Genomic DNA, 24,307 nt, shown 5'->3' with positions numbered 1-24,307 from the left:
TATTTTACAACAAAAATAACTTAAACATAGTGCAAAAAAAAAGAGGCGTTTAAAAACTGTAATAGTCATACAGTTAAATGGACTATGTAGCATATTACAGGAATATTAGAGAGCACCCCTGAGTCTTTCCTAATGGCAGAAGCAGGAGTGGTGAAAACATTTCTAGACCATTTGAAATGCCAGCAAACAGAGTATCAACTGTTTTTTGTCCTTTCTACACACCAGTTTTAGAAGCCCTAAAAGAAAGAAATTTCCTTTTTTTCTAAAAAGTTAAATTCAGCTTTCTGGGCAATGAGTGTCCCATTTAGCACAATTCAACTATATACTGAATCAGAGAGCAAACATACATCTTTCTATTCTTTAGGTATTCCAACACTGTTACATGAACCTTTTGCAATTTTCAAAACACAATCAATTTTCATAGCAATGATTCAGTGTTAACGTAGTGATCTTTCAAAATCAAAATAAAAGAAAATCTATCCAACACAACTGTCAAGACCAAACAGTCTTAAAGGCAAGGTAAAAACCTTTCGCTAAATCCCTCAGAAATGGCTCCCACAAAAGCAAAAGGTGCCAAAATATTCATCTAGAAGGAAATACTCCCTTTTTCTTATTTAAAACTGGCTGGAATTTTATTTTTCAACTCAACTTAAAAAAAAAAAAAAAAGGGCAACTGTGTTTAAATGGACATTACAGTTTAAAAAGATTCAAATTGAAAACCAAATTAATTTTCCAATATAAACAAGACAGATTCATAATTTTAAAAAACAACAACCTATTATCTTAATACTTGCTGTCAATAATCAGCAAATGGAAGAGACAAAAAAGAATCAGAAAAAGAGAATTTTGGCTCAAAAGCTCCTTACAAAAGTAATTTTAGTTACAGGAATTTTTGCCTTTAAACTTCTGACATTTACTTTAGCCAAGAGTCTAAAATGATAAAAATATAAATGCAAATCAAGAACTGCTTGGTTGTGCTAAAATAATTATATGAAGTATTTTGCTCTTCCCTATCCAAAGTACCTATGATTTAAATACTTACTCTGAGCCTGCAGCCATCTCCAAGTATGACGTTTCTGCTGTATCAACCCCCAATGGGATCACTATGCTCATGACGTTCGCCTCTGGTAAATTCGATTACTATGGAGTCCTATGCATTGGTATCCAAAACACTGGGGCATGCCAGCCACAGTGCTCATTGCAAACATCTAAGTGCATCCACAAACCCTGTTTAAAAGAAAAGGAAACCAGAAGTTAAGAATCATCTTCATATTCCCAGAAACAGTCAACCTATAATAAAGAAAAGTAAAATACATAAAGAAAGCATTCTTCATTAAAATATCAGTATCAGTGCAATTTGCTCAGGGAGTCTCTATTTTGTTCATCTTTCTGGAATTAAGTAATGAGATTATGCTCAAAAGAAGTTTCTGAATCATAATCTTCCTCAGGGAATGAATTTATTTAGGGTGCCATAAGTGGGATTACTAAGGCATATTGCTTAGTAAGGAACCAATAAATATTATTCATTTTGAAAGATGAAACATAATTTCTTAAAGCACTTTCCAAAAATAAGTCTTCCTGGTTCAGTGAATGATCTAACAATAAACTAACAAACATTGAGTGCTTACTGTGAACTAAGCACCACACTAAGCTTTTACACAGATAATCTATTTAATCCTCACAACTCAAGTAGGCATCTCCATTTTATCACCAAAGAATTCAAAAGTAACCATAACCAAAGCTGCTCAGTTTAAGGGATAAAACCATAATTTGAAACAATTCTACTCTACTGTTTCTATATTTTTTTTAAAAAGCTATTTGTAATAAAATTGTTTTACAGTGGTTGTCACTTTCTATTCTACATAAATACATGTATACTAAGGGAGTTTCTCTTATTTTTCCAGTTTTCTTCCATGAGTTAATGATCCCTAATACAATTAAAAAACTAACATACTTGAATTATGTTTAAAGAAATTTACCATAGTAAAGAAAATATATTCAGCTTCAATATCAATTTTTCCAATTTAAATTCATTGTTTGTGCGTGCGTGCTCAGTTGTATCTGACTCTCTGCGACCCCATGAACTGTAGCCCACCAGGTTCTTCTGTCCATGAGATTTTCCCAGCAAGAATACTGGAGTGGGTTGCCATTTCCTCCTCCAGGGGATCTTCCCAACCCGGGGATCAAACCCGCGTCTTCTGCATTGGTAGATGGATTCTTTACCACTGAGCCACCTGGGAAGCCCAAAACACCCGCTATATGTTGTGTGTGTGAAATATCTACTTAAAATATTTCAGCAATGATATAGTACAACTTGGAACAAAGCAGATAACCATATAAACAAGAAAAACAGTCAAAACTGTCCCTCTCATGTTATACCTGAAATACTGAAGACAAGTATTTCTTCAAATAGCAATTCTTTATTTATCCTTAATTTTTACAAGTAAGCTTGAGAATATCTACTCAGGTTAATTCCTGTTTCACAGATGATACAGATTGTGAGCTAATATTTTATGGGGGAAAAAAACACCAAAATAGGGAAATAACGAGGTAATAGTGGTTTGAATTCTCCAAGAAAACTAGCCTTTACTTTTAACCTGTATATAACTGGGGAAGAGCTACTAGATTATAAATTATAATAAAAATATATAATAATAGGCAATTGCATTTGAAAGTTAAAAACGTAAACACTGGAACCTATCTCTAACACTCAAACAGTAGACGTGTGAGCTAGGCAAGTTCTTTAACCACTCTAAGCTTCAGGTTCTCTGTTTATAAAATGGGGATACATCCTCATACAGTTTCTGTGAAAAAAAAAATGAAAAACGACTGTAAAGCATTTCATACACGGCACTATGCATATTTAGCAATCATTAAGTGGTAGTCACGTAAGAGTTGCTCTTATTTCATAATCAAAAAACTATGTGGATTAAAAAAAAAAAACTCTCTAGCTCTCATTTAAAGAGAATCTTCTAATAGTTTTTTTAAAAATAAAGTATGTAATTATAGCTCACTGTTTGCTATGATTTTACAGTTTTCAACAAATTAAAATTATCCTCTAAAAACAACCGCCCTATCTACTTTTCTGCACCTGGGACTGTTTTGGAGTTACTTCATAAAAAGCTGTATTTATTAACCTGCACAAAGCTATAAAATTATAAAATTTCTAAATGATAAAATGCAAGTAATATATAAATCAAATGTTACATTATTCTGTATTTCTTTAAAATGCTGAAGACCTGGACCTAAGAACAATTACAATTAAAAAAATTACTCCCTGATGGTAGCATCTAGTTGGTAGAAGCTTTCTTCAGCTCAGCTTATCTTTTGACTCATAGGAAACCTTATTTTTTAGGTGTATGTTGCTAAATATATAGTTGTATGCTTTTTTTCCTTTTTAAAACCAGAGGCAGAAACTGGAAAACAGAAGTCAAATAATTATGTATTATTTTAGGTAACTGAGTAGTATTTCCAATCTAAAACAATCTATTTGAGCATGTATTTAATAACAGTACAGCCCATTTTTACATAAATATACAATCTTCAATATTTAACACTATACTTGAGCTGTTTTTAAATAGCAGTGAAGAGCATGCCACAAAAACCTATTTCAGACAATAGCTTATATTTGTGTCATTACTGTCTCTCTCTCAAACCCTGCACAGTGCACGGAATGAAACAGGCACTCTACAAAGAACAGGTAAATGAATTAGAGCACCCGGGATGAAAATGCAGCTCTGGCCTCATTAATCAAATGAGTTGTCAACCTATGCAAGTGCTATAAGAACAACCACATGACACCTTTTCCAGAAATGCACCTCTCTTCTAAAATCACAGAAGCTCATCCCCAGGACAAACACAGCATTACATCTGTAAAAGAACCACAGACGTTTGAGTTTGATTCAGCAGAGAAGATATCAGAATTTACTTACAAGAGGTCAGAAGGCAAGAGGTCATAGCTATTGAGATAATAAAAATGGCAAATATTTCACTATATTCGTTAATATCAAAAACTACATAGCCAGAAAACTCACGCTGCTTAAAAATCCAGCTGGTACTTAAATCATAAATTCATTAGGGTCAAATCACTGTGTCTTCAAAAATAAGAAAAGACAATATAGTATACAGATGTAGAAAAGATGTGAGCTTATATACACAGGCATAACTAGAGAAAAACAATTGAACAATCGAAAAAACTACCACAAAGGTTTCATATCTTATCTGTGAGTCAAAAACCTGGTTTACCCAACTGGCAAGTTAAATACATACAAAATATATTGAGAATAAATGGTGGCCATTAAAGAAATAATATAAAAGGAAATACCATGAGATGTCTGGTAAATCTGAGGTCCAAGAAAGAATATAGGTCTTCACAAAACCTGCTATCCAGTATAGACCTAGAAACCAAGTGAACATAGGAGTGTTGAGCTATTTATTAATGGCACAAAAGTATATATAGTACTTCTAACATGGAACCTAAAACCAAAGGGACTCATAAAGACAGCAGCTAATTCTTAAAATGATAGATTTATTCTTCACTCTTTAATACAGATGAATGCAAACAGAAGCAAAGGAAACAATGCTAACTACCAAATCAAACTGGAAAGAAACTGGGAAGACACTATTACAAAGAATTTCCTGGTAGTCCAGTGGTTAGGACTCCATGCCATCACTGCTGAGGGCATGCACTCAATCCCTAGTCAGGGAACTACGATCCCAATAGCTGTGTATCACGGACAAAACAACAAAAACAAATGAGAACAAAAAAATGAAACAACCCCACAGATTCAGCACAGCAAAGGCATCAATACCAAAACAAAAACAAGCAAAACCATAAAGTAGGAAAAATGAGATAAAAGGCAAGTAGGAAAAGGAATTACATTAGAAATGTCTATCAGAAAAACAGGAAAACTGAGGCTGCGACCACATTTAAAGGGCTCAGAAAACAAACAAACAAAAAAACACTGAAAAGATGAATATGATACCAAACAGGCAAAAAGGATGAAAATAAGGAAAACTGTTTTCCTAAAATTACAAATAAAGGGCCCAGCTCAATTTAACACAATCTCTTTGAGGAAAGGGTCACTTATTATTACCTTTCAGTCCTTAATAACACCTTACATACACAGAACTCAATAAACATGTAAAATTAGATCCATGTTGGACACTTTGGACATGTAATACTAAGAGAATAAGCGGGTGAATTTTGGGCTCAATTACTAATAGAAAGGAAACAAAGAAACTTGCAAGAAATTATGAGGCCACATAACTGAGATTTCCTTATAAATCAGAAGTTAAACTGTCTTCATTATTCATATAAGATTTTAATTTTATTTACATCTATTGACTAAGGTATAATAAAAAAGAATACTAGTTGATCAAAATCTATTACCAAGTTACTACCTATGAAACTCTGGGCACCTCATTTCACTATTGTGGGCTTCAACTATAAATGGAGGTAGGTTAGGCTGATCTTCGAGTTTAAATTTTAGTCTTAAGTACATTAACAGATAATTCCTGATAATCAAAATGACAGATACATATCAGATTCTAAAAACCTACAAAAAAAAAATAGAATCAATTATATATTTCTCCAACTGGGTTAATGTATCAGTACAGTGCTCCATGAGCACTCAAATGTCCTGAAAACAGGTTATAATAATGATATAATGATACAAATGATGATAAATACTGAGTGCTTTCAATGCTTAATCCTCACAATGAGTCTATGGCATAGGTACATTTATTATCCCCATTTTACAGATAAGGCAGAGACGTTAAACTTATCCAAAGTTCCACAGATAATAAATTAGAAGAATCAATTTTGAACCCTAATGGTGTGACTCTAGAACCTACACACTAGTTTCCCTGAAATTAAAATTTCCCAGATGACTGGTAAAATAAATAACCTAGAATTTACAGCTAGAGGGAGAGAAACTGACAACTGCCTCTCTCAAGAAGAAGAGAAATTAAATAACTACGTTAAGTGTTTCACTGAAGAACATCCACACTATACATTTATTCCGGCTTATTAAATAACAGTTAACAAAATCTACTTAGCTCCCCTCCCCCCTCACGAACCTCATCTACTTCATAAACTTACACCTATCCCACAACAATGCATTAAAACACTATGAAATATTAGTAAAGAAACACAGGCTCAAAGCCTAAAATTTGTGTTAAAAAGAGTGTTTCAGTGACAGTACAAAGCATACACAAGAAGGATGAAAATATTCAAATTGCCTATTATTTTCAGGAGCAAACACATGCCTTGCTAGTGGGTTGAAAGCAACCCAAAAGTTAAGGAAACCAGGATCCAAATCTGAGATTACTCCTGGTGCCTCAGTGGAAAAGAATCCGCCTGCAACCTGCTCCAGTATCCATGCCTGGGAAGAATGGAGAGAGGAGAGGGTGGGCTATACAGTCCATGGGGTCACAAAGAGTCGAACATGACTTAGTGACTAAACAGCAACAATGCATACATAAGAATACTCATTTCCTTATACAAAACTATATTAAGCAAAGACCACCTATCTAACCAGTTGAATTTTAACTTGAGTCTCCTTTGATAACAATTTTGTTCCTAGAGATAAAATATTTCATCAATTCAACTTGCACTATGATAGTTTTGGCGCAAATACTCTTCATTTAGAGAAAAATCTTTCTTCTGGTAGTCAGGATTAATGCAGATGGGCCTACTTGAAAAATGGAAACCTATATATAAAATTCAGTGTTCAAAAAGCACAGTTTCTGTTTCTATTTGAGAGTTCCACAGAGTTTCACTATATATTTTAGTACTAAATTCAGTATCAAATTAGCAATGCTTTAGTTTTCATACTCTGCCACTTATTAATAATGGTTACTTATTCTCTTGAAGCATTAGCTTCTCATCTGAAAATAGAAATAATCACAGAACATATTTCTGAATTGTTTCAAGTATTCTGTGTGGCATTCAGTTAAGTATAAGCTATGATTACCAGATAATATTTCTAGGAATTAAATATTTAGGAAAAGTCTTTAGAAGATAAGTATTGAACCATATGGCATATGTGGAAGCTAAAATATGATGATACAAATGACCTTATTTACAAAACAGGAACAGACTCACAGACATAAATTTAGGGGAGATGGGAAAGGAATAAATTCGGAGTTTGGGATGAGCAGATACAACTTATTGTACATAAAATAAACAACAGGGTCCTACTGTATAGCACAGGGAACTATATTCAGAATCTTATAATAAACCATGATGATAATTTAAAAAAAAGTATTGTAGAACAATTCTCAGCTATTATACAAAAGTCAATTAAAGAGTTTTTTTAAAAATTAAAGAATTTTTTATTAAGAATTTCTGATCTATTCCAGAGTCCATTTTTGTCAGTAAAGGAGAAAGGATGCTTCTGGTAACAAACTGCAAATTTAGAGAATGTGACAGAAGTAGTTGCACTTAAAAAGCCAACAGCCAAACCTCTTTATTACAAACTCTAAACATACTGTTTCAATTATTTTCTTAAAATAAAAACCGGTACAGCCTAATGGTTAAAATAACTAAGTCATCTGGCCCTTGAAATCCTTTGTACAAAATTTCTGTCAAAACAAGATTGGCTTTAATAAGATTAAATTCTTTAAAGAATAAGTCAATACCAGCCCTCATGATACTTCCCAACAAGCACCAGACCATCCCTATAGTTAAGAACGAGGCACTTTTTCAAATCAGCTAATATTTGGCAGTACTCCACGACAGCTTACCTTGCAACCCAGTTTACCTTATCTTTAGTTCACTAGAGATTCGAAGAGCTCAAAAACAAACAAACAAACAAAAAAACAACACAGCAACATGAATACAAAGAGTGAGCCCTAATGTAAATTTTGGTTGTTAATGATGTGCCAATGTTGGTTCACAGAATGTAACAAATATACTATAATGATGAGAAATGTTGATAGTGAATATGATATACCGAACTGTCTGGGGTACCACTCTTTCTAATAAGGTCTGGAGAAGCTATTCTAAACACCAGTTCTTCAACCTGTCAAACTACTGGCATACTCCTCTATTACCACCCTAAAACAACCTTGAATTAAAATAATTTCAATACTATCCAGTTTTTTAATGCATGCTATTACTTTAAAAGTGTTCATCATTCCTTAAAGTGTTGGATATCGCTAAACTCTAATGTAAAATCTAGTAAAATTTAGCCTTTATGCAATTCAGTGATTAGCATCTGGTTAATCTCTGGGTACAAATGTACAGCTTCTGTTTCCTACACACACACAAACTATTCTCAGAATGAGTTTAGTCTTTGTTCATACTCCAGTATGTAAGTAACAAAAAGTATTTCATTCTAAACTGTTACCTAATCCCACTTTCTACTTGCCATGTGGCCCATGACTATATACCTTAGAATGCACTGCTTGATATACAAACACAAAAGAAAAATAAATCTTCAAATTTAAGAATCACATCTTCCCAATTTCTTAATATCTTATTTTTATGTACAAAAGTAATGAGTACTATACTCATTACCACATGCTTCAATGGGTTCTAAACCTTTCTTCAGTTAGAAAAAAAACACTGTTATTTACAACAGTAGTTTTAAAAACTGTGCTCCCAATAGTCCTAACAGAGCTGGGGATTGAGATAATAAAAGAAAACAGGGAAGCAAACAAAAGAAAATGAGAGACAATACGTTCTGTAGATTTAAAAGGAAAAGTCTGAAGCTGCATGTTCTATGTGGTAGCTACAAAATGGGAAAATAACATTAACACTACTTAGCAATATAAAGGAATGGACTACAGATACATGCAACAACTTGGATGAATCTCAAAGAAACTGTGCTGATTTTTTAAAAAAGTCAATCCCCAAAATGTCACACATACTGTATAATTTCATTTATCTAACATTCTTGAATGACAAATTATAGAAATGGAGAACAGACTAGTGTGGCATTAATTCTAAGACAGTAACACCAGGGATCCTTGCAGTGATAAAACGTCTGTATCTTATCTGTGGTGGTGGAGATAGGAATGTACCTGTGATAAAAATGAAAAGAACCATATAAACACACACAAGGACAAGTAAAATGGGATATCTGAACATAATGTGTGAATCAATGTCAATATGGTGCTCATACCTTACTATAGTTTTGCAAGAGGTTACTACTGAGGGAAACCAGAGAAAAGACACACCGAATTTCTATTGTTTCTTACAACTGCATGTGACTCTACAATCACCTCAAAATTTAAAAATTTTAAAGTGAGACCTTCAATTTTTGAGTACTGATAGAAACTTTCCTGCAAATAAGTAAAACCTTACACAAAAATCTAATCATCTATTTTTATTCTAGGATAAAAGACAGTTTTAATCTCCTATGCTTTTCCCAATGATTGCCAGCGTCAACTTCAAGTGTTGTGTCAAGGAGGCTACAGCCACATACAAATGGGAAGTGGCCACAGTGATTGATGATACTTGCTAATGGACACAGCAAACATTTTTACTTCATTATTTGCTAAGTCTGTGGTTAAACAGAGTGGCAGGGAAATGTCCCTGCCTGCACATCCTCCCACTTACCAGTTAAGTTTCATTAAAAATCTAAGAATTCCTGGAGAATAGTTTGAAAATCATTAGCTAAAAGGAAATACTAACTCAAAATGTGACATGAAAAACTTATTTCATTGGTGAATTCTCTTATCCAAAGGCAAAAAAACAAAAGCAGTCATAAAAAAAGTAGTATTAAGGTATAACAACTAAAAATCAAAATAAGCAATACAAATCCTGCATTTATCTTTAGTCTCTCAACCTATACAGACTATCAAGCAAGTTCATTCTCGCCTTTTTAGCCTACAAAAAGTATGTCATCAGGAAAGGGCATAGTTTTGACTGAAACAAAGTTCGCAATAATTTTATTCTCTCATTCTTTATCCTACTCTCAAGCAAAACAATGTTCTCACTCTTCATGATGAACTAAGTATTCCTTCTATCACTATTTTCAGTCATTTCTTTTAGACTGAGAATTGAATCCTCTCATTTCCCTATATAAAAACAATGTGCATCAAATCAAATTAACAGGATTTGAACAAATCTTTCTGATCCTACTGTCTACATTTTACTCTATTAGACTAGGCTAGCAGAATAACTTTCTAAGTAGTTGCTCTTATTCTGACTTGACCTTTAAACCAGTGATTCTCAAACATAGATCCACAAAGTGCCCCTTTTCATACACATGGAGTTAGGAGTTGAAAATAACAGATTTGTAGGCCTCACCCCAGAGATTCTGATTAAGTAGGTCTGGATGTGATCTTAAAATATATATATATATAAAGGATCTGCTTCAGTGCTCTATTTTAGAACTTGCTTAAATACTGAATATACTTCAAAGCCCACTCTAGTTCCCTAATTTTGCCCTCTTTAAAAAAGCATTTTAAAAAAAGCCTAATAGCTCACAGTAATAACTGGTTCCTAATCTTGGCATTATCAGGTTACCTTGTTCCATTCTAATATTCCAATATATAAATCCACTGATAATGCCAGTCTTTTTGTGATTGTTGCCATAGCCTTGCTCATTCTCCTTCATTTCCCTCTATTTATATCCATCCCACCCAATAATAAAAATATTATTAAACCTTCCAGGATCCTTTAAGTACCAACGCTTCCTTGAAGTCTCAACTTCCCAACTTTGACACCTCTGCCACAACCTAGCTTTAAGTTTGTCAGCAGATCAACCTCCTGATCCCTGTTTACCTTATCTGTAAACAATAATGTGACTAGGTTAACTCAAAAAACTGTTACAGCTATAAGGTCTCTTACACACTAATCTCTTCCCTTCTTAACTTCCCAAAGAATATATTACTTATATTTTTTAACCACTGGTTTATATTCTGACACACTTTTAAGTGTTAGATATACAGATTATCTACTTCACTCTGTAGCAAGAACTGAGATATTTATATCTGAGAGAGGGATCTAGCTCTCAAAGCTTAGAACAAAGTGGCTAAGACATCATTAAGCTACTCTTTCTTTAAAAAAAAAATATATATATATTTTCAAGTTTTTGGCTGTGCTGGGTCTTTGTTGCTGCGCAGGCTCTTGTCTAGTTATGCATGCGGGCTTCTCACCGCGATGGGTTCTCCTGTTGGGGAGCATGGGCTCTAGGGCACTCAGGCTTCAATAGTTGCAGCACATGGGCTCAGCAGCTGCAGCTCCCGGGCTCTAGAGTACAGACTTAGCAGTTGTGGCACTCACGCTTACTTGCTCCTAGGCATGTGAGAGCTTCCCGGACCAGGGATCAAACTTGTCTCCTGCCTTGGCAGGCAGATTCTTATCCACTGAGCCACCAGGGAAGTCCCACCTAAGTTATTCTTGTTTAAACCACACTTTAACACATTTAATCCCTTCCTCCCCTTTTAGATAAACATATCTTAAAAACAAACAAAAAAATCTGCCATTGAAGAATGTTAGTGATTGATTTCCATCTGTAAACATTTTTTTTGGTTTTTTGCTTCTTTTTTCTTTATTACTCGAAACTGTGGTTGTCCTCAATATTCCCCATTATCAGTCTCCACTCTTGGATTTAACCATTCATTTCTGATTCCCTATTCCTAGCCATCTACAGGTTGTACATTAATTCAAATACCTGCCATCACTGCAAAAACCAAACTTTCTAACAATCTTTTCACATTATCTTCTTCCATTGTTTTTATTAGTATTCTATTCTCCAAGTTCTATTTTTAATCCTTCTTTTCTCTAGTCATTTTAGTCACCCAGTCTTTTGCGTCTGCCCAGTATTTCAGATTCACTCTTTCTCAATTTTCATGCCCACCTCCACCAATCATTGTCATCTGAATAATTTCCAACAATCAACAACCCTTACAGCTTATCACCATCGATTTGAGTACTTTGTCTCCAAACAACAGAAGAAATCTTGAGTGTTAAGCATTCCCCCTCTCCACATCATGGCAACTATTCTGTTACTTCAAAACATAATAAATATAAATGCAAATTCATTCATTTAACATACTTATTGAGCATATATACTTTCTCAATACTGTTCGATGTGCTGGGGAATAAGTAGTGTATAAAATTAAGTTGCCCTTGAGACACCTGAAATGAGTTATGACAATCTAATTTAATCAAGGGTATCTTAAGAGTAGTTTTCTCAAGTAACTGCCTTGGATTAATAATTTGTATATTCTCATTACCTTGTCAAGAACTAGTCTTCTTTAAGGATTAATGGAAAGCTATGATGATTTTCAAATGACTTAAAATTCTTGATCACTCTTTAGCTCTGTGACCCTCAGTCTCTCTAGGTCTCTCATGAAAAATGGGTGAAAGATCTACATTGCAGAGTTGCTGTACAGAGAAAATAAGATACATAAATACACTGTAGATACTCATTTATGGACATTAGTGTTGTGCCTCTTAGAATTAAAGCCATGAAGTTTATATTTTCCAACTCAATGATAATTTAATTAATTCCAGTCAAAATTCTATTGAGTATCAAGGCCACTCAAATGGTGAAAAAACACATGAAAGAACAAATGATGGGACTACCTGGGGGTCCAGTGGCCAAGAATCTGACTACCAATGCAGGGGACAGGTGTTTAATCCCTGGTCTGGGAAGATTCCACATGCTGCGGAGCAACTAAACCCATGTGCTACAACTACTGATGCCCTCATGCCCTGGCACCCATGCTCTGCAATGAGAAGCCACTGCTATGAGAAGCCCACTCATTGCAACAGAGTAGCCCCCACTTGCTGCAACTAGAGAAAGCCTGCATGCGACAATGAAGACCCAGTGCAGCAAAAAATAAGTTTAAAAAAAATTTTTTTAACATCAAATTGATAAAAATAAATGGTCAAAGAAAATAAATACATGGTGAAACAGTTTAAAATAATTTACTATCAAAATCTTAAGTATAAAGCAAAAGTACTTTTGGGACTTACCTGGTAGTCCAGTGGTTAAGAATCTGCCTTCCAATGTAGGGGACTTGAGTTTGATCCCTCATCGGGGAAATAAGATCCCACATGCCACGGGCAACTAAGCCCACATGCAGCAAATATTGAAACCGAGCTCCATAACCAGAGAGCACCTGCATGCCACAATGAAAGACCCCATGCCACAACTAAGACCTGATGCGGCCAAATAAGTGTATTTTTTAAAAAAAGAGTACCTTAACTTCTAAATATTTAACAACCAACAAAGTCAGTGAGAGAATGAATAAAAAAAGGGAAAATACTTTCCATGTTTAAACTGTTTACTTTTATGGAATTTTCCCCAGTCTTTTGATTCCAGAGCTTACAGTATTCAAAGATCAACTTCCTCTTCATACTTTAATATAAAAACGAAATCTAGAAATAGAAGACTAGAGTATTACAACTAGACAGTTGAAGCTCAAGAGAAAAGGTCAATGCATTTCACCCTCAAAAATGAATCATGACACTAACAGATCTAAATCTCTATCAGGAAAGCTTTTAGAGGCATATACTCACTGAGAAATTTTACAGGAAAGAGAAAAAAAAATCAAGAACAAAGCTGGTAGATATGAGTGCTACAGTGACTAGTATTATATGCTAAAAGACAGGCTACGTCCACTTTTATTTTCAAATTTCAGTGTAAAGATTTTTATGGAAAAGTACATATAAATCAAAAATAATCCACATGTACTGAGCTGATCAGCCACTCTTATAAAAGTCATTTGAACATGGAGAAAGAAATTACTATGTAAAGTTGAGGACTGAACTAGAAATATTTTTCCCCAAATCCATAATGAACCACTTGCTTTAGTACATAAGAAGCTTCTTTTAAGTTATAGTTTAGGCTATATATAAAAACAAAACGTCTTTTAAAATCTCCATCACTCTAGATTAAATATCACACAGGCTGAAATTTGAAAACCACACAAACTGATCCCACGGACATTAGCCAACACAATCATCAGTTACTTTCCATAGGAAATATGTACAAGATCAGCAAGCCAAACTTAGTAGCTACCATGATACTTCCATACAGAGGGCATTCAACTCTTTGCTGTTAAATGAATCTAGTTTATAATATTATCAGAGATAAAAAGGTCCTTAAAAAAAAAAAGTACAATTTAAATTTCACAAGTTAACAAGGGTTCTTGGACCTTAACATGTTAGTGTATCTGTTAAATTCCAGAATCTGTCATTTCATTTAGGAAGGGTCCTATAAACCCCACTGGACAAACCAGGGTCTAATTCTGAAAGAATATTTTTAGATCTCCAAGATACTAAGTAAAAAAAGAAAGTTACAGAACACTGTAAGATCCATCCTCTTTTGGATTAAATATAGAGAAATATAGATTTATATATAAAAAAGTGTGCTGTGCCTAATTAGTTGCTCAAGTCATGTCTAACTCTGCAACCCCATGAACTGCAGTTCGCCAGGCTCCTCTGTCCATGGTAATTCTCCAGGCAAGAATTCTGGAGTGGGTTGCCATTCCCTCCTGCAAGGGGATTTCCCAACCCAGGTCTCTCACACAACAGGCAGACTCTTTACCAAGCGAGCCACCAAGGAAGCCACAGGATACTGGAGTGTGTAGCCTATCCCTTCTCCAAGGGATCTTCCCTACCCAGGAATCGAACCAGATCTCCTGCATTGCAGGCAGATTCTTTACCAGCTAAGCTACCAGGGAAATCCAGGGACTAGAAATTCATGAGTTCAAAGTCCATCATTTAACATAGAGAATAATGCAAGACTGTATACAAATATATAATATAAACCTGTATTTTTAATTTAGGCTATCGCTCATCATTATTTTTGTGTCAAGCCAAAGTATTTTTTGAATATGGCTCTTAAAATTTGAATCCTGGGTTCTCATTATTGCATAAACCGTATCTATAATGCATTATCCATGGTTTTTGGTTTTAGATTATTCCAAGGTAAGAAATGACCTAGACACTTACGGAGCAATGTGAGACGTCCTTCTAGATTTGTATTATTTTTCCCCATAATCTTTTGTCTTATCAATACCTAACGACAATTTTCTTCAGCAATTAATTTGCCTTTATTAAGTTTTCCAAAGCATTTAACTAAGGTTTCGTCTAAACAGTTCTCTCTTCACATTCACTTATCTGATTCATGTAATATCTAACTAATATAAGCACAATACAATAAGCACTCCATGTAAACTATACATGTGGGCCCTGAGCCACAGTAAGATTCTTTAAAGAAAAGATCTCACACATTAATTCTAACTCTAGATTCTTAACTTTAGTCAACATGGTGATATTTTACATGTCTACAATGGGGATTTGGGCCTAAAAGAAAATCTAATTCATCATGGGACTTGTTTTTGCACCTTTTCACTCTATACTTTTTTAAAAACAATAGGATAAGATTTGGTAATGCTACAAATAAACTTTCTCTTAATGCAGTTGTATACAATTGACTCAAATAAGTTTTAAATCAACAAACTACCTCTAAAATGCTTCAAATCCACTGTATCATCTTATTAATTCTCACTATTCTGAAATATGATCATCTTAATTTTCTCAGAAGGGAATTTTAAGTTTTATAGAATTAAATCCCCACTCTGCAAATGTTTACAACACTTTCCTTCTCCTAATCTCTCTGAAAATTTCCAAAGAAATTAATAATTTTCATTCAATATGTTATCCAGGACCTGAATCAGTATAACATTCAAATTATCATCCAAATTCATTACCAAGATTTTGCTATCACTGAAAGGAAATATGCCAAGTTGATAAAAGTGTCATCAAAATGTAATCAAAGTATAAATGTGTGTTTTTTCTGTTTCTTGTCCCTCTCTTGTCCTTCTGAACTTTTTGAGGAGTACATATTTCTTTCACTACAAGGTTCCAAAGATCATACACTGCTTCGTCCTTAGAGTTGTAGATGTTTGATGCCCTGCTGTATTACTATCTTACCAATGCCTTTTTAAAAAGTACTGGCATGTATATATGTAAAAGAAGAACCTGTATCAATGTTTTCAGAAAAAAAATACTTTACTTGTAAAAAATTACACAAAAAAGAATTTTTAAATGGAGGAAAAGAAACAGCACAATTAAAATAAGTATTTTCAGCCTTGCCTTAGAAATCAAATTGCTAGCATTAGGAGCAAATCATAAACTGTAACTCAAGGTTCATATAACAATAACTCTAAAAATTAAACAATGACATGGAACTACACCATTAAAAAAAAACTACCAATCTAAGTACTTAATTTTTATGTTCTGAATTTAAAATTAGACCAGATTCGAGAAACTATTTTAAATCCCATTTGTATGGAAAACGGTGCAGGAATACTGTCAATACTATCAAAATTATCTATACTTTTCTTCCTTAAAATTAATTTATTGTTGTGATTATGAAAGCAAATTATATGCATTACAGAAAAACCAAAAAGGAAAACTCCCATAATGCCAATTACCTTGAAACAAACCACAAACTAAAAACCTTGTGCAGTCACCAGAGTAAAAACTGCACTGCACTTAAATGTGCAGTCACCAGAGTAAAAACTTACTCAAGCAAGAATCATCAATAGATGCTAAATCTAGGAGAGGAAAGTCTGATGAGGAACAGAATATTTATACAATCTCAAAATATCTCTTTACAAATTACTTGATAATGGCAAAATGAGAAACAATTTACTATAAAATGGAGAAACTACTCAATACCTTAGCAAGCAATCAAAATGAACATACTGGTAGTGGGTAAACAAATATCAAGTACCTCCAGATACTAAAAACAAACAAACACAACACTTACTACTTATCCAGTATTCCAGCCAAAATGCAAAATCTAAATTTAATTATGAAGAATCCTTAGATTATGAAGAAACCCAAATTGAGGGGAACTGGATAAATAACTAGCCTGCTAATGTCATGACGAAAGAAAGACTGAGGAACTCTCTTCCAAACTATTGGAGTCTAAAGAGATCTAAGAACTAAATACAATTTTGGCTATTGTATCAGAAAAAAAAAAAAAAAAACTAATAAAGAGCATAATTGGGACTACTGATAAAAATGGAATATGGCCAATAAGCTAGATAAAAGTATTACATCTCTGCTAATTTTCCTGAATTTAACACTCTGGTTACCTAAGAAGGGATGCTTGTTCTTAGGAAATGCATACTTAAGTATTAAGGGCTCTAACAGGGCACTACGTATACAATACACTCCCAAATGTTTCAAAAACTTTCAGAGAAAACAATATAGTATTATAGTGAAAAAACTGTTAAAAATCAGGGGATCTGGATGAAAGATATAAGGGCCTGTAAGTCTGACATTATTACAAATTAAAACAAAAATGAAAACCCTGGTTTTTCTGGGGAAATTGGTCAACATACACATACATATTTATGTACATGCAATATAGCATTTTTAAATTAAGAAACAAAATCATCAGTTTGATAATATTTAGTTTTAGAAATCTTCCCAGATACATCTGGGTATCTGGGGGAAAGGCAATTATTTTCAGATGAATTAGAGGTGTTTTTCTCTTGCCCTCCATCCAAGGAAACTATTCCCCACCCTACCCCCTACACACACACCATAAAAACTCAAACCACTACCATCTCCTTTACCAGTCACAGCTAATTAGAGGGATCAAGATGGAGAATACTGGCTCTCTGACACCTTGCCAATTCTTGTGAGGCCCAACTGCACTTTCTTCAAATAAGTTCTGTGAGATTTCCCTACAGCCTTGTAACAAATCGTTTACTTCAGCTAGCTGGAGCTGATTTCTGTTCCTTGCATCCAAACAAATCCTAAAACAGTAGGCTTTTGAGAAGTAGAAATAAATGGAACAAGGGAAACAGTAGCTGCTCAAATTAATCTTTTGTCTGTGCTTCAAAAGTAGTGTTTAGGTGGAAGTTTAAAGCCAAGATGTAATAAGGCCCTGTCAAATTCAACCATTATGCAGCTTCATTTAAGGAGAAATGCAAACAATTCCAAAAGAAACAATCTTACTTTCAAACTCACTTTCTCAAGAAGAGTTACTATGTATCAGACTAACCTCAGACTTGCCCCCAACCCCATCAATTTATGGCTACTGAAGTAAAGTCCTAACCATTCAAATCTCTCACTTCAAGAGAGTCTTTTGCCACATGATTAAAGATGAAATGAGCTTTCAAATTCTAGAAAGTTGTCTCTCTTTAAGTGACATACAAAATATGAGGAATACAAAAGATCTCTCTGTAAAATCAAAAATAGAAACTATCACCTCATTAATCTGTGGGGGAAAAAAAAATATTAGAGGGTGTATCTTTCTCATATAAGTCTCCTGACAGACCAAACAGTAAGAAAAATGGAAAACATATTATTAAATTTATTTAACCCTAAAGTTTAAATTATTTAAATTAATTTATCATAGTAAATTCTATTTAAGCCTTTAAATAAAAATTACGTTTTAAATACCTTTTGAGAATAAAAGTCAACATAAATCTTTAAGTGTTTTTTTTTTTTTAATTTCTGGTCTCAGATAAAATGTTAGATAACTATGTAAACTTGAAATTATAAATACCACAATCCAAAACTAACTCAATCCCACTGTTATATTATATATTTAGCTTCTGCCACAGGCTCAGACCTTAAATGCTGCACCCATGTTGGTTATAACACAGGTATGATTACTCAATATTATCTTTCTCAATAATAAGCCTCAGAACCAAAAATGTTTGTTTGTTTGGATTAGCTCTAAATTGAGCAATCTAAGAGTTGCTAGAAAATTATAATCTTCTCCAGTTGTATAAATAAATAAAGAAAGCTGTACTTATTTTGCTTCTCATGTTAAACCCAGATTTCACATTTGAGATAGTTTTAAAATGCAAAAACAAACATTTTAATTTAAAATTATGGATGTGTAATTATTTATCCACTAAATTATAAATCAATTATTTATTCATTAAAAGGCATAATGCCTGTTTTGATGACATCTTAATGCAACACATCAAAAACAAATTCTGTGATTGACCTGTTGCATGGAAAATATTCAATATCCCCAAAAGCTTAAACAGTTCTGGTAAATAACCCAATGAGATCTGATAAGGGTGTACATTTTACCTAACAATAAAATATGGCTTTCCAGTTTAAATAAAATTTGATTTATAAGCTGTCCACAAGAATTCATTTCAAATCAAAAGAAATACAAGTGAAATACGAGTGAAATACAAGACTGACTACCTTCTTTACAGTTTTGAACCACAAATACTGCTCTTCATATTAAATTGTTAGGTAACAAAAATATTTTAATATTAAGAAAAAATGAAGCTCCTCCCAACATTATTACAAAAGAGGCAGTTAAAAAAAAGGGGGGGGGGATCCACTCCAATTTTAAACCCAGCCTACAAACTGAATAAAATTTACACAGCAATATCTCAAATAGTATCTGTCTTGTTACTCGGCCAATCAACACAAAAACTTTATCGCAAAATAAAAATGTCATACTCAATATTAAAAAGTCTCGCAGAATACAAATATTTAACATTTATTCTAATACATGCAAGGAATGTCCCTGATCACTCTGAATATCTGAAATGTAAACATATTCACTTAAACAAAAGCTTTAAACTGAACAAACAATTGAGCACCTACTATCTGCTAAGAATGACTCCCTTGGATACAGACACTATTATATATTATTAAAATATTTTTTAAAAATAAACATTTCTTAAGATTCCATACTACTATTCTTTAAAGCAGTTTTTTGATAGTTCTTCAAAGTTCTGTTGATTTTATACAATACTTTAAACACACAGTGATAGTACACATTTTATGTCCCAGCAATAATTTCCAGAAAAGAGCTATTAGAATAATACACTTTAAAAAATAAAACCATACACTTCTTTAGGAGTTTGATGCATTAAAAAGGGTATACTATTCTTAGAAATCAACTTAATAAATTACAATTCCATTAAGACCACCATGGTATGTATTGAGAAGAGTTTTTTCTAACTTATTAATTGGCTTTTTGCCTCACTTTTTCATTTTTGGAGTCAAGAATTCCTAGGGCTAACTGTGGTATATAGGGTAAAAATTCTCTGGCTGGAAGCTGTGAGGAAAAGAGACAAGGCAAAATTGTAGAAGAGTTATCAGAGAGACCTAAAGAGTTGAAGAGAAATGAGAAGCCCTGTAAAGGTTCTAAACTTAAATTGATATCAAAGGGATCCTATAACTTATCCTGACAACAAAAAAGAAACATGATCAAAACATAGTCTCTAAAAATAAAATTTGCTCTCCAATTATGTTATGATTTTCTACAGATCCATTTAAACAGATAAACAACTAATCCCTCAAACTTAGCCACCTTAAGAACAAAGACCATTTGACTAGCTTTGCCCCAAGGGCCAAATGTTTCAAAACTCTCTGTGAACAAAAATTATGCCTCACCTTTTAATAAATTTGCCTTAACAATCCAAAATACACATAGTCAACTGGAGTACACAAGAATCAAAAGCAAACATTTACAACCATGTTTTTTATAAAGGGTAATATACAAACAAATAAAAAGCCAGACTCATTTTATAGAGACCAAAAACATATCAAAAGAAAACAAAAAGAAACAAATCCCAAAGCAATGAAACAGGCCAGTATGAAGAAAGCTCATACAAGTGAAGGCATCTTTTCTCATAATCTCCAACTTTGTATTGTTTCTTTGAAGCCAAATAAAGCCAAATGCCTTATATGTCTAGACTTGATCAAGGTCAAGATCAACAAAAACACAGGTATAGACAGCATTCCCTCCTATGACTACATAAACCAAGTTTTCCTAGGAGTATACTTATTTCCTACATTAGGTAATAAGTTTAAAGTACCAACCCTCTGATCTTAACCCACAGATCTTAATCACTTAAGTCTATAAATGCGCAATCTTTACACAGCAGTTGAGGATCTGAATGAAATGCTCACTCAGAACATAATACAAATGAATAATGACCCCAAATCTCTATACAAACTCTCCCACTACCCACCAACATTTCATCTTAAAACATTTCAAAGATTTTAAGCAAGGCAGTGTGTTCGGTCTCCCATGATGAAACTCCCTAAGCTAGTAATTTCTACTATTTTGTAAATTAGAAATTATCAGTCTACTTTACACAAGCTTCATAAGTCTCTCATCCCACTCTAAATATTTTAGAGCAGAATTTACAATGGAATAAGACAATCATTAGATAGTGGACCCTCTCCAACTCTTTAAGTAGTACTGGATTGAAAGGCACTCATCTTCCAGTTGCTCCACAATCAGAATGGTCATTAAATACCATTAATGACCCACTCATATCTCACTGCTTACTTCAGGCCAAAAAAGATCACCCTCCCACTAGACAGATGAATTCTAATCATTCACACTTGTAAAGTTAAGTGACATCATTTCATTTTCTGCCCAGATTCAAGGCCTTATTATGATATGACTTTTAAAAGTCCCACTAAAACAGACTAAATTTCATATCCCATAGCCAGTAAATAAATGGACATGTTTGGCAAGGAACAATATCAAGAGCTAGAGCTTTACTTTTTTACTTACGTAATTGTGACAATATGTTATAAGACAATTACAGGGCAGCAAAGCACAGAGCTCTACTTTATCAAATACACAATCAACTTACAAAATTCCTAAGCAACACTTAAATAGATGGGGAAAATGGATGCAAAATATAACAGTGAGAAGAACAAGCATCTCCACACCCAGTGAAGTAACAGGTTTAGGCTTGTTTGTACAGCTCCCTAAAAATTAATTTCAAAGAGTACAAAAACCAAAATTCACAAAATTGGTCAAAAGTTGAATGAGAAACGTTCTACTGTAGATTAAAACATCGATTCTTACAAAATAGGCTGTACTTGCACATTTACTAAATATTTTAATTTACTTTAGCTTATTGAATGAAAAACGCTTGGATTAAACCAAACAAAAACTATTATTTGCCCCCTAATAATTTTTTTATATGTAAGAGCACCTGACCTCACTGCTGAAATTTCTAATAAAAACACCTGAGTGCTTTTTAGTTTTTGAAACGTGGTGTCATTTTACTTGCCTCTCAGGAAAAACCTGTAAAACTAATCAACTAAAACACAGCATTTGCAATTTGCAGTAAAATCGACACATCTTTGTAAACGGTTTGGGGAGGTGAAAAAAGGCCCAGCCTTTTCATGTAAACATAATAAGCCTGTAATATGCTGCAGACAAACGCACTGCAAGGGGTGTGGAGGACCCGAGCTGATTAGATTACCACAACATCAGCCTGGGGCCGCCATTTTTAGAATCTGTAAAGGACAAAAGAGGGAAATTTCACTTTTTACTGGCCATCTAGGAGATTAAAGGAAAAACTGACTGTTTTCCAATTAGGTATTGATGTCTCCAGCCTAGAGCTGAATGCACTTCACTTAATTCTCTCCAAGGTCTCCAGAACTCCTAACACCTTATGTTATTCACATCTCTAAAAGGTGAGGAGAAACGGGCAAAACGGGGCTCACTCTGAAGCTAACTCTAGCGATTCCCCCTTGACTTTAAACTGTATCGTTCGTAAAACACAGTCCAGCAAGAATGCATCTCTAAGGAGCTAAGGCCGATGGAAGAGAGCCCTCCGGATTGTTTGCTCTCTCCTCCTCCCCTGTTTAGCACAGTGAACCGTTTGTTTCTCTTCTGTGTCTGCTGCCACAGTGTTTGTGCCAATCCCTTGGTCAAAATCAGCTTTCCTGAAATGTGCCATATTGTGGCTTCTAAGCCTCCGCTACACTAAAAGGGCGACGATAAAGCAAGCGGGGAGGGGGCGGGGGGCAGACTGAGACGGCTGGGTGCTGGGGTGACCACCTCAGGGACGGGTTTACCCTCTCCCGGAGAGGATGAGGAGCTGACTTGTTCTCCCACAAAGGGATATACCCAAGGCGTTCTTTCCATCCCCTTCGTATTTACGAGAAAATTAAACCAGAGACTGCCAGGCGACAAATGGAAGCAGCAGAAGAAAATGGGGCCTATACGGGTTCCCAGCACCTGAACAAGATGCGGTAGAGGAAAGGGAGAGAGCTGGCAGCTCCTGGGACCACTTCGACACAAACCCCACTAACAACAGTCACAAACCTACCTCCTTACCCAAGCGGCTCTAACCCGCTGCAGGCGACGAGTGCGCCCCCTCCCTAACTCCCACTCTCAAGGGGGTTTAACTGCCAGTTTCCCCTTCCCCAACCCTAAAACCCGCCATAATACTCCCTTCCTAGGGACAAGGAGGAAAAAGGATATATTCGAATCAAACAAGCAACGTCTAGCCCCCGCCAAGACACCTGAGTCAACGTCGACTCCCCCACACCGTAAGGATAAAGATGAGAAAGCCCCCTCCCCCTGGAAACACACGTCCCTCCACCCAGCAAACCCCAGGAACTCCCAAGGAGACGACAGGCACTGACCTGTGATGTTCACACACCAGACACCCGAACCCCGTTATTTGCTCGACCCCCAAGGAGTCTCTCCACACCTCCGCGGTCAGACGATCCCCCGACAGCAGCCACTGCAGACACAAGACCCGGCTCCACACACCCCCTCCCCAAACAGCAGCGCTCAGCCTCTTCGCCAGCAAACGAGGAGTAGGGGAGAGGGCACAGAGACAATCAACAGGAACGCAGAGGCTACGGCGAGGCTGCTCAGAGTGTCTATGCCCCCTCTATTTGCCGCTCCCGAACTCAGGTACCGTCTCCGACTCAGCCCCCTGCGCCCGCTCAGTGTCACTGCCTCTCGCTCTGGGAAAATGGCGGCTGACGGCGGCGGCCGCGGCGGCGGCGGCGGCGGCGGCGGCGGCAAGTGCACGGGGCCCGCCCGCCCCGCTCCGCAGGGGCAGAGGGGGAGGGGACGAAGCTGCCCGCCGCCATTTTGCTTATGGGCTGCCGCCCGCCGTTGCCTCTCCACGGAGGCTCGAAGACAGCCAACTGGAGGCAGAGCGGTCAACAGAATCTCCGTCTATTTCACAACAGATGCATTCAACAATTCACCGAAGGTTTGGGAAAGTTTCGGTATTTGATGGGATTGGTTCTTTATCCCCTTTCCCTGAGTAGCCCTTAAGTCTGGATATCGGTGAGCTTGGGCGCGACACTACTGGGTGGAAGGATAATGATTGTAGGCCTTGGAAAGAGTCCCCCCACCCTCCCCGCAAGCACTTTCTCCCACTCCCAAAACCACCTCTGTCCTATTCTTTCCTCCCCCCCCCCAACCCCCCCCCACCCCAGTCTGGCCTCCGGAGCGGGGGTGAACTCGGTTAGGGTGTCACTCGACGCCCACTAGGGGCTGAGGCGGCTTCAGTGCGCAGGCTCCGAGCACCGGATAAAAGCGGAGCTGTTGAGTCC

General features: G+C 35.5%; 1 protein-coding gene across 3 annotated transcripts in view; it reads right to left on the bottom strand.

Moving 5' to 3' along the window:
* Nucleotides 1-23,705, bottom strand: part of KMT2E (lysine methyltransferase 2E (inactive)) — a 90,675-nt gene extending 66,970 nt beyond the window's left edge. Inside the window, exons 1-4 of one of the 3 annotated variants that reach the window (XM_055590192.1) lie at nt 23,378-23,705; nt 4,325-4,397; nt 3,802-3,870; nt 1,043-1,227 (exon numbers count right to left, since the gene is read on the bottom strand). In XM_055590192.1, the coding sequence (XP_055446167.1) occupies nt 1,043-1,113 (71 nt within the window). In that variant the 5' untranslated portion in view covers nt 1,114-1,227; nt 3,802-3,870; nt 4,325-4,397; nt 23,378-23,705. The remainder of the gene's footprint in view (nt 1-1,042; nt 1,228-3,801; nt 3,871-4,324; nt 4,398-23,377) is intronic. The other 2 variants (XM_055590190.1, XM_055590191.1) reach the window with 2 other exon arrangements.
* Between the last annotated feature and the right edge of the window lie 602 nt (nt 23,706-24,307).

The sequence above is a fragment of the Bubalus kerabau genome, chromosome 8 (assembly GCF_029407905.1).
Source record: "Bubalus kerabau isolate K-KA32 ecotype Philippines breed swamp buffalo chromosome 8, PCC_UOA_SB_1v2, whole genome shotgun sequence".
NCBI classification, from domain to species: domain Eukaryota; kingdom Metazoa; phylum Chordata; class Mammalia; order Artiodactyla; family Bovidae; genus Bubalus; species Bubalus kerabau.
The sequence above is the reverse complement of the archived record's forward strand: the minus strand, read 5'-3'. Positions and strand labels throughout refer to the sequence as shown.